The following is a 14,615-nucleotide window of genomic DNA, read 5'->3' as shown; positions in this document are numbered from 1 at the left end:
CTATAAACGTGACATGAAGGCAGGCAACATCAACACTGCTGTGTGGGAATCCCCTGCAGATGACCACCGCATTGCCTGGAAACAATCAGGTTGTGAACAGAGGAGACATGACAACTGGGAGGAACACTGAGAGAGAAACGCCACATTACACCTGCATCAGCGCAGCTGGACGCTTTCATATACTGCAGCTGCAATAAAACATGTCTCTTCTGTATGGGTTTCTGCAGCTGCAGCAGGCGCTGTAACTCTCCAATGGTTTGACTTCACCCCCCCCCCCCGATGGCGCACTCCCTTCCACACTGTCTCTCAAGACCGAAGGATGCGAATGACAATTACAAGGTATAATACAATATTATGTTGACAGATTAGTACTAGTTTACATAATGAAGACACTGAGACAGCGTGCCCCCTCCACAAGAGAGTCAGAGGGTGGCAACACAAGAGCGGGGTCTTTTATGCAGTGGCTCCCTACTTGCGGGGTGCTCTCCCCGAGGATGCTCACCTGGTGTCTTAATTACATGTCTTTAGGTGCTGGGCGAAAACATCCCTCTTCTCCCAGGTCTTTGGCTAATTACACAATCTATGGCCTTTAAAGCTCCCTCTGTGTGGTGGATTCCGGAGTTATTGTTTGTTGATGTATTTTTGTGTTTCTATACTTTAGACCGCCCTATGGTGCACAGACGAAGGGCGGTATATGAATTTACCACAGACCAACAAATAATAAACATTGTTTTCAGACGGACACACCGTTGCCCCATCACACCCAAACAAAACAAAACAAAGTATTATTCCACTGGTTTATAACAGAGTGGGACGCGGCGGTTCAAATCCCCACGATGAGGTGAGCTCCCGTTGCTCTGTCCCAGCTCCTGCCAACATAGCAGTTCGAAAGCACGTCAAAGTGCAAGTAGATAAATACAGTACTTCCTGCTACAGCGGGAAGGTAAACGGCGTTTCCGTGCACTGCTCTGGTTCGCCAGAAGCGGCTTGCTTAGTCATGCTGGCCACATGACCTGGAAGCTGTACGCCGGCTCCCTTGGCCAATAATGCAAGATGAGCGCCGCAACCCGAGTGTCGGTCACGACTGGACCTAATGGTCAGGGGTCCCTTTACCTTTACCTTATTACAGAGTATCCCTACACGTGTCTAGAAATATTGTCCCACAGAGTTCAGTGCGGATTTCTTCCCAGGTACGTGTCTTAATAGTAACAGCATTATAGTTAGGGCAGTTTGCACATGGGAGGCCTGAATAAGAATAAGAATTTGCTGTGGAATTTGCTGCCAAGGAGTGTGGTGGAGTCTCCTTCTTTGGAGGTCTTTAAGCGGAGGCTTGCTTGACGCCCATGTCAGGAATGCTTTGATGGTGTTTCCTGCTTGGCAGGGGGTTGGACTGGATGGCCCTTGTGGTCTCTTCCAACTCTATAATTTTATGATTCTAAGAATAATGTTCATGCCACGTGAACTCGGCAGTCCTATCAGACAGACTCGCCGCTCTCTTGTTTTTCCTAGCTCTCTGTGCTGCTTTCACGTACTGTATTGACGCCGGGAGGGAGCGCGCCTGCTCGCTCGCCGGCCCGCGCGTGCGTGCGTACTCCTCCCCGCCCCCTCCCAACCGGAACCGTGGAGGTTGCTAGGGAAACGGGAGAGACGCTGCCCGCCGGCGCTTTGGGAGGGAGGAGAGCGCGCGTGAGGGCGGCAGCGGGGGAAAGGAAAGGTGAGGGGGGAGGGAAGGAGGGGCTCCCCTTGGGGTGGGGCGGGGGGGAGTTAACCGACACCCCCACACTAATTCCCCTTCGTCAGCCCGTTTGCGGGGCAAACGCGGGAAATCTTCGCCCCCATTCCCGTCTATTGGAGACACTGACTCTGCCTACCCCCCCCCGCCCATCTGCGAGGAGGGAAGGGCCCCCCCGTCGCGGGGAGAAGTGGGTGGCGCCCGGGTTTCCTTCTTAAATCTGCACGGCTTTAACCCGACCTCCTCCTCCTCTGGGGAGGCGGCTAAGGGGGAGGTCTCTTCTCCCCATGGTCATGTTGGTGGTGGCTCCCCCTTTTTGCAGAGGGAAGAAGACCCAGGCACAGGTGGGCACAAGCAGGTGCACCACACACCCACAGAGAGAGAGAGAGAGAGAGAGAGAGAGAGAGAGAGAGAGAGAGAGAGAGAGACTAAAACACAGACACACACAGAGAGAGACACACAAAAAAACAGACTGGCACACACTCACTCACACACACAACGACACACACTCACAGACAGACAGACACGCATGCACACAAACAGACACACAGAGACACAGACACATACAGACAGACACAGGCACACACACATACACAGAGAGAAAGACACAGGCGTGCTCGTGCGCGCACACGCGCGTGCACACACACACACGAGATACACCCTGCTGGGGAGCAGCCTCTGGTCCAAATTACACATTTCCCCTATATTATATAAAATGTTTTTTACGCAGCCATTTTTTATTTTTCTTATATATGTGAGGGAGACCCTATCCCCTTCCCAATTTGAGGGGAGCGACAGGACAGACTTGCCTTCCCATCTTCTAAGCATCTTGGACATCCTCTTCCTCCCCACCTCTGGCTCTCCCTGCAACTCTGTTCTGTAAAATATTAGCACAATCAGCGGTTCTCTTAATATGCCTAGGTGTCCTCACTTAGGATGTTTCATATCACAAATGGGTCCTGGAGATGTTGCAAAAGGGTAGCTCACAACAGCTTTTTAACAAACCGGGTTTTCTTTGGGAAAGGTGAAACTTGGTTAAAGGGAAGAGGGGGTTAGGTGTTATGGTTCCACAATAAGCGCCTCTCTAGATGCATCCCTCAGTCTGAGTGCCTCTCCCCCCCCCCCCCAGCCTCAGTTGTATGCAGGGTTAAAGAGAGACTTGCACCTCCTGCTTCTTTGGCAAAGTTAGTGACCCCAAATCCTCTCCACTGTACCATAAACTCTGCTACCCATGGCTGCCATAATGTCTTTTTCTACTAGTGTGATGCACACAAAAGCTCATACAAATGACAAACTTAGTTGGTCTCTAAGGTGCTACTGGAAGGATTTTTTTAAAAAAAAAATTGTTTCGAGAATTTCTTTACTAGTAAAATTCTTCTACTGATTTATTTCTATCTCATTGAAAGTGGTTTTGCAACTAATTACCTTTCAATACAGCAACCAGGGGTGAACTATTCTGTTTCTACAAACTTGTATTAATTTAGCCAGCATTGAGTTACCAAATGGATAGCACCCATGATAATTAAATTCCTTGGACTCAAGATATGCTATCCAAATATTCTTAATTTCCAAACTTTATAAACTTGAATTTTATCTAGTTCTTGGTGTGGTTATCCTGCATGTTATAGCCACATTTTTAAGATGCAAAAGGTATGTCTTTTTCTCATGGCATTATTCATTGCTGTAATCTCTAGGGCCAACTTATAGCCGTGTTTATTGAGCATCCTGCTCAGTTTAGTAACTCTGGACAGAAGTATCTGTTAGGGGAGTTGTTTCCACCTGTGACATGTCATAGTTCTCAGAATATTGTTAAGTCACTGGGAATGCCAAGGGAAACAGAATGTTTAGACTTCAGAGAACCATAGTACCTGGTTGACTTAAACGCCCTGTCTGCCTTCTTTCTTAAATAATCATCTTTCATTTTTTTTCCATGCCCTTTCCTCCCCTCTCCGTTTCCCTTTCCTTCTCCCTCCTCCCTTTCCTTTTGTTGTACATAGTGTGGCAAACCTGCCTCCAGAGAACCAATTCTGCACAGTAGAGCGCCGCAATGAGAGGGGAACAGCAGCTGCAGTGATCCTGAGTGTGAGTGCTTTAGAGTAAGGCAGAGGTTTCCAACCATTTTGGATCCACGGCTCCCTTGACCAACGACAGTGGTACCTCGGTTTAAGTACACAATTGGTTCTGGAAGTCTGTACTTAACCTGAAGTGTACTTAAGCTGAAGTGAACTTTCCCATTGAAAGTAACGGGAAGTGGATTATTCTGTTCCAGACGGGTCTGCGGAGTACTTAAACTGAAAGTACTCAAACTGAAGCGTACTTAAACCGAGGTATGACTGTACATTCTTTCTCTGGCTCAGGAGGCCCAGTTAGGTCACCCCTTGCCTGTACAGCTGGCAGCCCCTCACCCCTTTTCGAACCCTTCTCCTTGGGAGTCCTCTGGGCAGCCACAGCTGCCACCCCTGGTCTCTGAGCTGCACCCCCTGCCCCAAATAAAAGTGTCTCCTCACTCTGCCCCACAGGGACCTGGGAAGCAACCCCTGGCCAGCCCCTCAGGCCCCATGCACCTGGGAAGCTTGTAGCCAGGGCTACTGCAACAAGCAAGCCTTTGGGAGGCAGAGACGCAAGAGGGCCTCAGAGGAGGGAGGGAAGGTAAGAGGGACAGAGGCCAGTGTTGCCCTTGGCACCCCTGCATGGGTGTACCCAGCATGGGGCAGGGGGGTGCAGCTGCCCCTCCCTAGAGAAGCAAAAAAAGGGGGGGGGGAAGCTCCCACGCAGCCAAAAAAACAGCCGGCAGCGGAGAGCAGAGTTGCAGTGTTCATCCTCAGTGTGGACCATTCCCTGGGACAGGGAAGGATTGCTGGGTCACCTCTGTTGGTTTTTGCATCGTAAAGGTTCCCTCTACGTCCCTTTCTAGCCAGCAGCTAAATCACTCTAATCCTAGTTTCTTTGTTTCCCTGATCGCTGTGCAGTCCTGTGTTGGGCTGAACTGCTGCTTAAGGGCTTGGCAGTTCGTAGCCAGCAGTTCGTAGCCTAATCCTACCCTACCCCCTCTTTGTGCATAGCCTCGGGCCCCTTTTATCAGATTTGTTTTGGCAATTGCTCTTTCACCATATGAGAAAGCTGCATATTATTGCGGTACAGGGGGTTGGACTAGATGACCCCCAGGGTCCCATCCAAACTTTGAGGCACTATTCCTGGGTTGACAGGATAATAGTGCTGATAACCCCTATGATGCAGGTTCAATCCCCGTTTGGGCAAGCTGCATATTATTGGTTGGCAGGATAGTAGTGCTGATAAAGCCAAATTTTTGCAGGCCCAATCCCCATATGGGATAGGTGCATGTTCTTGCATTACAGGGGGCGGGACTAGATGACCACCAGGAGGACATGTAGCTTGGGGGTCGCTTAACACCATAATCTTCAACATTTTCTGAGGGAAAGAGGGGCACCCTACCATACTCTCTTCCGGTGAGAGTACTCCTTAATTTTCCTACATCTTTAAAAGATGTGGTTATTGAATTCAGTTTTGTTCCTGGTGAAGAGTTTGTGTAGCACAGTAGTCTGCTTTAACCAGTGTACATGGTGGCAGGACTGTATATGCATTACTATACCACACAACTGTCAGTTTGTTTAGTCCAGGTACGTAAAAAGGCCGCACCAAACAAACCTCAACATTTTCTTCAAACCCAAGAAAAATGATATTAGTATAAGACATGTAATTAGAATAATTTTTTAAAAAAAATTCAAGCAAATAATTGTAATAACTACCGTAATAAAACACTGCTATAATTATATATAATAAAATTTTGGTTTCATTCGCCTTTTCCGTGCTGAAATGTCACAACCTGGACGACCATGGCTTGCCCCCCCTAGATTTGTTCCTGGGTACGCCCATGCACCCCTGGCCATCATTCAAGGCACCACAGGGTGCCACAGCGCACTGGTTGAACACCACTGGTTTAAGGAGCACAGAAAAGCAAATTGGAACAAATAATGAATTGCAGATGTTCCAGCATCCATTAACAAACGATGACCCTTATTGTGTGGAACTGAAATAAGGTGAAGGAGAATGGATGAATGGTTTGCTTTTCCAGAGTTGCTTGAAGTGGAGGAAATATTTTTGGTTACGCATTTTTCATTTCTAAATTATCTTAGTATCACAGCATTGTGGCTCTGACTTAGAGAAGCATGAGATCAGCAGAAGGTTGTACACCACCAAGAAACAGTGACTAACTGCTGCAATACCATACCCACTTTCCTGGGAACGAGCATCGTTGAACTCTGGAACTTACATATGAGTAGCATACATAGGATTGCCCTGCAGTTGTTCATAGGTTACCATATGGAATCCCATGGGATACTACATAGGTACAGGTATCTCAGGGAGTAAAGCCATAGGATTGCACATGTGCTATTAAGTTTTTGGTCCAGTTCTATGTGGAGAAACCTGCTTTCACGTGTATTTTTGTTTACTGGGTCATGTACACAAAAGTACATTTTATAACACCTAATCTTTTGAGTTTCAATTAATAAAGGAAAATCTTAATATCACTTTACCTAAACAGGAGTCTAGGACATGGCAGTTATTTTAGTTCTGAACTCTTTGTCAATCTGAATGTTTCTTGCCAATGAGCTAATGTTTCATTTCAAAATAATGCCAGAGAGGGTTTTATTTTTTACTGTGTTTCATTTTAAGTAAGCAAAGACCTTACAAATATGTGTTAATGTTTTTGGGCCACGGCACACTTGTTCCGTGAAAAAAATCACGAGGCACACCACCATTAAAAAAGTTTAAAAAATTAACTCTGTGCCGCCCTATATTATAATTATGACTGTAAGAAACACTTGCCAAATATTGCTTTCCGGCGGGTCAGCGCTGCCGAGTTCTTAAAAGATCCGGGTTTCTGATCCACCCCACCCGACCCCGCCGTCCCGTATCTTACCCTGTGCGTGTTCTCGGACTTGTGAGAGGACGATTTGGTCTTCATGCCTCCGTGAATTAGCAACAAACTACCTTTTGAATGATGGAGATTGAATATTTTAAAAGTAGCTACTTGAAGTCCGCTCGATTTTCCAAAAAAGAGACACACGTGCGGCACTATTAGCTGCTGGGGGCTGCCATCTTGGCTAAAGGATTCTGGGATGATCCTGTCACGTGAGGCATGGGGAAAATGGAAATAATGAAAGCTGATTGGTCTGTGGAAACTAGAAGGGGCAAAGAAATAGGACGCCCAGGGAGGTGGAGTTTGCAGCTGCAAAATCGCCCTTCTCGTCGCCGCACGTCGCGGCACATCAGCCAGCGTCTCGCGGCACACTAGTGTGCCGCGGAACAGCAGTTGAGAAACGCTGATTTATGGAAACGGGGGGATGCAATTTGATATTTGTTCTTTGGTCTCAAAGGCCTTGTCACAGTATGGCTGTATTTTCAGGACTTCCAGTCACTTAGCCTGAGCTATGTAAATGTCAGTTCAAACTTAAGGCAGGGATTATGAAACATACAGGAAGGTCTGCTTTTTATCTTCTTAGGCAGACATGTGCTTGAAGAAGTCTGAGCCATAATATGCCTTCTTGACTCTTGCCCTTGTTGGCTAATGAATAGTAAGTCATTGGACATTGGCTAGCCTTATTAGCATGGTAGAAAGAGCATCTTTGTCAGAGGAGATCTTTCCCCTTCTTTGACAGAGGCAAACACATTTTAGAAAACCCTACCGACCTAGTTAATAATATGACAGTTTCATATATTCCTGGGAGTGGGCATAGTATTCAAACTGATGGTGGCTGATGAACTGAATACACTTTTAAATGAAACTAATAACGTGGATCCATTTCAGAATGGTTTCAGACCCAGTTTTGATACTGAGACTTCTTGGTTGCCAATCTATGCTAGAGAGAAGAGGGTAGATTTTACAAGGTACCTTACAAAATAACAATGCAGGTGCCTGGTGAACAAAACTTGGGAGTTCCACAATCTGGGGCTACCACATAAAAAGCCCTGTTAGGGACAAGTATCAGGGAGCTGAGACTACAGAAAAGTTGGTTGAAATTTACATTCTGGTAAGGCCTCCCCCATCAGTTGCTGGTGAATATGGATTGCATGTCAAATACGTAGCTGAACTAGGACAACTGCCCTCTGTGGCCACAATCCGAATATTGCTTTAAGAACACAGTTAATTTATGGTCGTTCTGGCTTTCCCACAGATTTTCCGCTATGCCATCAGTTTAGATTTGAAAATGTTGGTAAAAAACCGCTGAACGTGATCCCTGTATGCTTGGTGGCAAGATAAATTGCCATCCAGGCAGCCTGGGCAACTCATTTGCCACTTTTAACCCCAATGCGTCCAGGAACCCAACAAAATGATAATTTGATTATCTAGGGAATGAAGAGTGTCCAGCTGGGAAAAGCTGACAGAAAGCAGCAGAAATGAGCTGAAGCTGAACAAGTCTAAGACTAGCAATGAACCACAGGAATCCCTGCAAACACCACAGATTATCCCAAAGCCAGGAATTGGCTTGTGAGATTGTAAAAAAGTTCCTAAGTAAACAGATGATTCAGTTGAGAGCATTCTTGCTCTAGCTTGGTGCCAGTGTCTGGATATTGTTCTCATGTGGTATTATTGAGACTTAAAGGCATCACTAAAAATTGCCGCATAACAGTTGTGTAATGAACAATGTTGGTGGTGTTATAGTTGCTGATACCATTCGAGGGATATCACAGCCATGGTCATTGGCAATTAAGTTGCAAGTCCCTGGGACGAAATGACATTTTGTGTTCATTCTCTTATAAATCGTATACAGGTACAGCATTAGCCTGACTTAGAAACAGGCCTTCTCTGTAAGCAGTGACACAGAAGCAACAAATAGAGCCCTTCTCTTTGGAATACCCTCTTCCCACTGCTACATGGGAAGCACCCAGAGTACGATGCTAAAGACTGCTAAGAACACGTATTGTGCATGTCCTTGACATTGCTTATGGTTTGATGTTGATTTTATTTAGATAGATTGTGTATTTTAATCTTTATTTGATTTTTATATATCTTTAACATTTTAGTATTGGAATTTTATTGGGCGAATTGCTTCAGGATTCCTTAAATGGGAGGCAGTCTACATTGTTTTAATAAGTAAAAAATCAGAATTGCTTTCTCTCTGCCCGCATTGCATTTGCTGTGAGGATAAATTACAAGATGTATAAATTATTTGGCAGAGTTGAAAAGAAGTAGTTTTATATTCACTGTGTTACTCTTAATACTTCTATGCTGTGACATAGATACATTAAATCAGTGCTTTTTTTCTGGGGGGTACGTAGGGGTACGCATACCCCTAAACATTTTGTGAATCTAAGTTTGGCCCTATTGAGGGGCAGTATTTCAATATGAGTAGGAAAATGAGAGTACCCCTAAACATTTTTTTAAAGAAAAAAAGCACTGCATTAAATAGTATAATTTATGCATCTACCCATGTGACAGTACTGTATAGATAATAATTTGTTTTTCTTTATATTAAAAACAAACAAACTCTAATTGTAAAAAATAAGGTTTGTTCTGCTTGGAGCCAAACAGCAGCATCCTTTTCAACCTTACCTGTTTTTAAAATGATGCCCTAGAGAATATGGAGTCGATCAAATTACCTGCCTTCTGTTGTCTGGGATATCACTCTGGGTAATCTTTGATAAGTATTTGCTAAATGTATTTTACCTTGCAAAATTGATAGTCACCTTCCATTTATTATTAATTATCATCACTATGATCATTATTAATTTAATTTATTACCCGCTGTTCACCCTAAGGTCGCATGGCAAATTACAACAATTTAAAATGCCACGTTAAAAACACTTTATCTTGATCACTAGTGGGCAGTCTAGAGCTAGGAGCCTCATTTCATGTTGGCATCAAAGAAGGGGAAAGGGGAGTGGCAGAGACAAAGTGGGTGGAGGAGTAGCAGAAACAGAGAGCAAAGGGCTATCCTCTCCACTTTTGGCTCCAGCCCCACCCACCACCAGCCTGAATGCAAGCGATAGAATCTCCCCATGGAAATGTGGCCCTCAAGAGAAAAAAGATTCCCCTCCCCTAATCTTGATAGTTCACCTCGTTCTTTGAAGTGTTAGCCCAGACAGCCATTAGATTTACAATCTTATTTAGGAAATTAAGTTTGGCCCTTTGCTAACCTGACATCAACATACTGTATTAATGAAGGTTTAGAGCTAGAGATAATTGATTTTACTGCCCATTGGGAACCAGCTAAATATTGGCTCAGGAAATAACAAGGTTTTTTTAAAAAGGTCAGCCACTCTCCCAAACATGGCCTTTCTTAAAAATCAAGCAATTAGAGGGGGTGGGTTGGAATATTTATATTTATATTTTTGCTGTAGGTTGTGTCTACTGAGTCTTTTGGCCTCAAGTTGTAGCTTGTGGATTTACAGGTCAGAGCTGATTCCTGGAACTGACCTGAATCCTGTAATTATGCACCTTGTAACTTCTTTCAAAAGCTAGATTACTATTTTCAGATAAGGAAATAATGTGCATGTGATTTCCCTGCTTTGTGCTTTAGTGTGTGTATGCATCTGTGAAAGACTGCAAGCTCATATTTTTTTCTTTTAAATTGGTTTTGATTCACCCTCCATCTCTAAGCCTTAAACTACCACTAAGCACCCTACCAATATTGCTATATTTTAGGTTGGGCTTCCTTTCTGGTTTAAATAGGAATCTGGTGGCTAGCTTCCAAAAGTTTAAAGGATAACATCAGCTTACTGGTTTGGGAGCTGCTTTTGTATCCCATCGTAATCAGAAGGGTAGAGAATGCCCTAAGATCAACACTTGCTTTGTGACAGTCTGTTTTATCTGTAGGTTTTCCTGAAGTACTGCCATGTACGAAGCAAAAGAAAGACAGAAGTTTATCAATGATGCTCAGTACCTGAGAGAGATGCAGCACAAGATGGATTCAGAGTATCAGGTAGGGCCGTTTATCCACTGTGTTGCCATTTTCATGAAGAACATAAACACAAAGCTACCAGGGATGAGGGTAACTTCATCAGGTGCACCATCATTTAAGTTCAGGGCCGGATTTAGGTTTGATGAGGCCCTAAGCTCCTGAAGGTAATGGGGCCCTTTATATGTCCAGCTGTCCTTTGTCAACAACAAATTGTCGCTGTTTTTTGTGTTGAATATATGCTATATGGTAATTTATGGACCTAATAGGTATCTAAAGCCATTTGATCATGCAGAATGTAGGCATCCTATATATAGAAATGAGCAAACCAGTGATATTTTATGGAGCAGGCTAGCAGGTGGGGCCCATTACTTACATCATAGATCCATACACAACACAAAACACTGCTGTTATAGGTAGGTTTTATTTTATTTGTTTTTTTATCTCATATTTTGGAAATGTATATTCATTTTTTTCCTTTTTTTTTTTTTTTGGGCCCCCAAGAGAGTGGGGCCCTAAGCTATAGCTTGTTTAGCTTATTCGTAAATCCGGCACTGTTTAAGTCCCTCACATAAACCTCTTTTCAGACAAAGTTGTGCTTGTTTCTTAGGCTTGCCTGAGAAAACAAGAACAGACTAAAGAGCAGTCTGAGAAGAAACGAGAGCAACACGCCAGACAAGAACTGAGACAGACAAGTATATCGTCCATCTCTGCTGTGCGTACTTATGAAAGGCCATGGATTTCCAGAGTCCCCACTAATAGACAGGTAGCTGATTGTAAACTTCAGAGATAAAAATCAAGTAGAACAGTGATGGGCAACCTTTTGAGCTTGGTGTGTCAAAATTCGCCAAAAAACTGAGCATAACTCGGGTGGGTGTGTCACTTCGAGAAAAATCCCATAATTTCACAATATTTATAGTTTAAATAAGAAAAATGTATAATTGTAATATATAACTGTATTTAATAAACCAAAAACTAATTATTTAACCAAACCAAACCAAAAACAACAACAGCGTGAATGGTCTGATGGGGCGCGTGCCAGCAGTGAGGGCTCTGCGTGTCACGTCTGACACGCGTGTCATAGGTTTGCCATCACTGAAGTAGAAGATAAGAGTAGTCTGATAATGCCCCCTAGCCACTCCAGCGTTCAGAACTACATCAGCCCATCTGGTTGTTAAACAAATAACATATCAGGAAAAGGAGCTCAATAGAAAAAAATATGGCTGCTAGGAATTTGTTATCTAATTTTTTTCCCCATGTAAGTATCTGTGACAAATAAGATGCGCTGTATAGCATTTATATTTATCCTGGGGACTGGGTGATTATTCATATGCTTTCATCAAGCGTTTACTTTCTGGAGAAATACTCTAGTATATACTTAATTAGCTGTTCTTTGCCTTCTGAACCAATACGCCAGCATGCAAATGTACATATCTACGGTATCTACTGTTTTATCTGCTCTTTGCAAAGCCTTTATTATTTCCTTAACATCTGCATTCATTATTTTTCAATGCATTCATTGTACAGTTTTGAAAATGAAACAGGCTAATTTCACACATTTGCCTAATTTAATACCCCTCTGCTAGCAGCAGAGTAAAAGTTAATCTATTCACACTGTGAAACCTTAAACAAGCCTATCTCTGCTTGAATGCGAGTGGAGGAAAGATCTGATCGAATGCCACTGAACACTGGTGAGGCCTCATCATCGAGCCCACCTAGTGGCAGTGAAGGCAGCAAAAAGAGGCATACTTTGATCCTTCATTGCATCCCCACTATGCCATCCAGTAGAGCTTTTCTGGGTAGTGTGAAGCCCCTTACATTCTGGCCCGAAGGAGGTGGTAGAACCAATGGTAGCTCACTGTGACTTGTTTGCAAAGCATTTTGAGGACAAAATCACTTGCATCCACTGGGATCTTGACTCTGCTGTCCTGTTGTGTTGGGTGAGTTTCAGTTCATAAGGCTCAAAGATGTGGACATGGTGCTCTGAACCATTGTCTCTCTTGGCTGATAAAAACTAGCAGGGAGGGGATAGCTGACTGGACCAGGGAAGTGATTAATACCTCCTTGCTAGAGGGTGTGGTGCAACAACTCCTCAGGAAACCCTCCCTGGACTCAGAAAATCTAAGTAACTACCTGCCAGTTGCTTATCTCCTTTTGGGGCAAGGTTCTTGAGCAGGTGGTTGTGGACTAGATCCAGGCGCTCTTGGAGGAAACTGATATTTTAGATCCATTTCAATCAATCCAGATAAGACTGAGGCACTGTTAGTTGGTGGTTCCCTAGATAGATTTGAGGTTGCCTCCTTGTGATACGGTTACGCTCCCTCCGAAGGAGTGGTTATGTAGCTTGCAAGTACTCCTGGAGCCTTTGCTGTCGCTTGAGGCTCAGGTGGCCTCAGCGGCATGGAGTGCTTTCCATCAACTGGTGGATCTTCTGTGCCTCTATCTGGACAGGGATAGCCTAATTACTGTTGCCTATACTCTGGTAACCTCTAGGTTCAATTACCGCAAAGCATTGTATGTAGGTTTGCCTCTGAAAATGGTTCAGAAACTTCAGCTGGAGCAGAATTTGGCAGCCAGGTTGTTCACCAGGGCAAGATGGTTTGAACATATTACACCGATCCTGGACCGACTGCGTTGGCTGCCAATTAGCTACCAGGCCCAATTCAAAGTGCTGTTTTTCACCTATAAAACCTTAAACTGCTTAGGACTGCAATACCTCAAGAATCACCTCTACCTGGACCCTGAGATCATCATCGTAAAATAAATCCACACAAAAATAAACTTTCAGTATGTATTTTAAAGAAATTTTATCTCAAAACACACTTTTGAATGTGTATTTTGCTATCCTTCAGAGCTGAGAACTGTACCAGAACATTCAGAAATTGCAAATGCCAATGGATATTATTATTATTATTATTATTATTATTATTATTATTGTATTATTTTTTTAAAAAATTATACTGCCCTTCATCTGAGGATACCAGTGTGGTTTACAATATAAAAACACAAAAATACATACCACAGTAACAAGCAAAAACAATACCTACCCACCCACCCACATTTTGATCTGCACCTTAGTGCAGATGATGCGGATCTGGTCAGATCTCACTGGTACTCACAAAAACCAAATTCTTCAGGAATTTCTAGTACAGAGATTCACTACCGAGTAGCCACAATAAGCTCCTATACATCAAAGGCTAAATAAGAGGCTTCTTCTACTGGGATGTAGCTTCTGTTAATAGATTCTGTTAATAAATTAACTACCTTTCGCCTTAGCAGACCTCCTCCGAAGAATCTTCTGGATGTGAACTGAAATCTGCTATAAAGGCTCTTGGGAACAAAGCAGAAGCTAAATTTCCTGCCATTGACAAAACATCTGTTAAGCAGAAGCAGAAATCAAGCACATGCGTCAAAAAAACAGAAAAAAGTGGACCTGGCCCCAAAAAAGATTTTTCAGGTGTGTATGGAGAAAGTTCTCAGCTATTAATTGAAAGAAACGGATGTGTGGAGCTGGAGCCAGTGGTGTTCGCAAGCTCAAGGGGTCCTAGAGAGGGCATAGATATTTGAAGGCTTCTAGGTGAGCAGGCAAGGATTGGAGTCGAAAGAGTCAAATCCAATAAGGCAGCCAAACCCAGCTCAGTACAATACAGATGTTACAGAGGTGCTCTTGCTGACAGATTCATCTGACCTGGAAGATTTTGTTCAACCTGCTGTAGGAAGGGTTGAGCTCCCTCTGAAGGAGGAGGTTTGCAGTCTGGAGATGCTGTTAGATCTGTCTTTGGATTCCTTGGTGGAACCTTAAATGCAAAGCCCCTTTCATCACCTGAGGCTATTGCGCCGGTGGCACAGAGATAACTGGGGCACAGCTAACCATCCCCTGGGGACGTCTGATATGGACTGCTGCAGTACATTACACAGGGCGTTGTTCCTGACGAACGTTCAGAAACAACAAATACTTCAAA

General features: G+C 43.9%; 1 protein-coding gene across 14 annotated transcripts in view; it reads left to right on the top strand.

Annotated features, from left to right (window-relative positions):
- The first annotated feature begins 1,600 nt into the window (after positions 1-1,600).
- Positions 1,601-14,615, top strand: part of MARCHF10 (membrane associated ring-CH-type finger 10) — a 31,707-nt gene continuing 18,692 nt past the window's right edge. For 2 of the 14 annotated variants that reach the window (XM_088655532.1, XM_035136407.3), the window contains exons 1-5: positions 1,601-1,714; positions 3,730-3,814; positions 10,572-10,677; positions 11,264-11,419; positions 13,933-14,110. In XM_088655532.1, the coding sequence (XP_088511658.1) occupies positions 10,591-10,677; positions 11,264-11,419; positions 13,933-14,110 (421 nt within the window). In that variant the 5' untranslated portion in view covers positions 1,601-1,714; positions 3,730-3,814; positions 10,572-10,590. Of the gene's footprint in view, positions 2,077-3,729; positions 4,060-10,571; positions 10,678-11,263; positions 11,420-13,929; positions 14,111-14,615 lie in introns of those variants that run through there. The other 12 variants (XM_088655526.1, XM_035136406.3, XM_088655528.1 and 9 more) reach the window with 11 other exon arrangements.

The sequence above is a fragment of the Zootoca vivipara genome, chromosome 12 (assembly GCF_965207765.1).
Source record: "Zootoca vivipara chromosome 12, rZooViv2.hap1.1, whole genome shotgun sequence".
Taxonomy (NCBI): domain Eukaryota; kingdom Metazoa; phylum Chordata; class Lepidosauria; order Squamata; family Lacertidae; genus Zootoca; species Zootoca vivipara.
The sequence above is the reverse complement of the archived record's forward strand: the minus strand, read 5'-3'. Positions and strand labels throughout refer to the sequence as shown.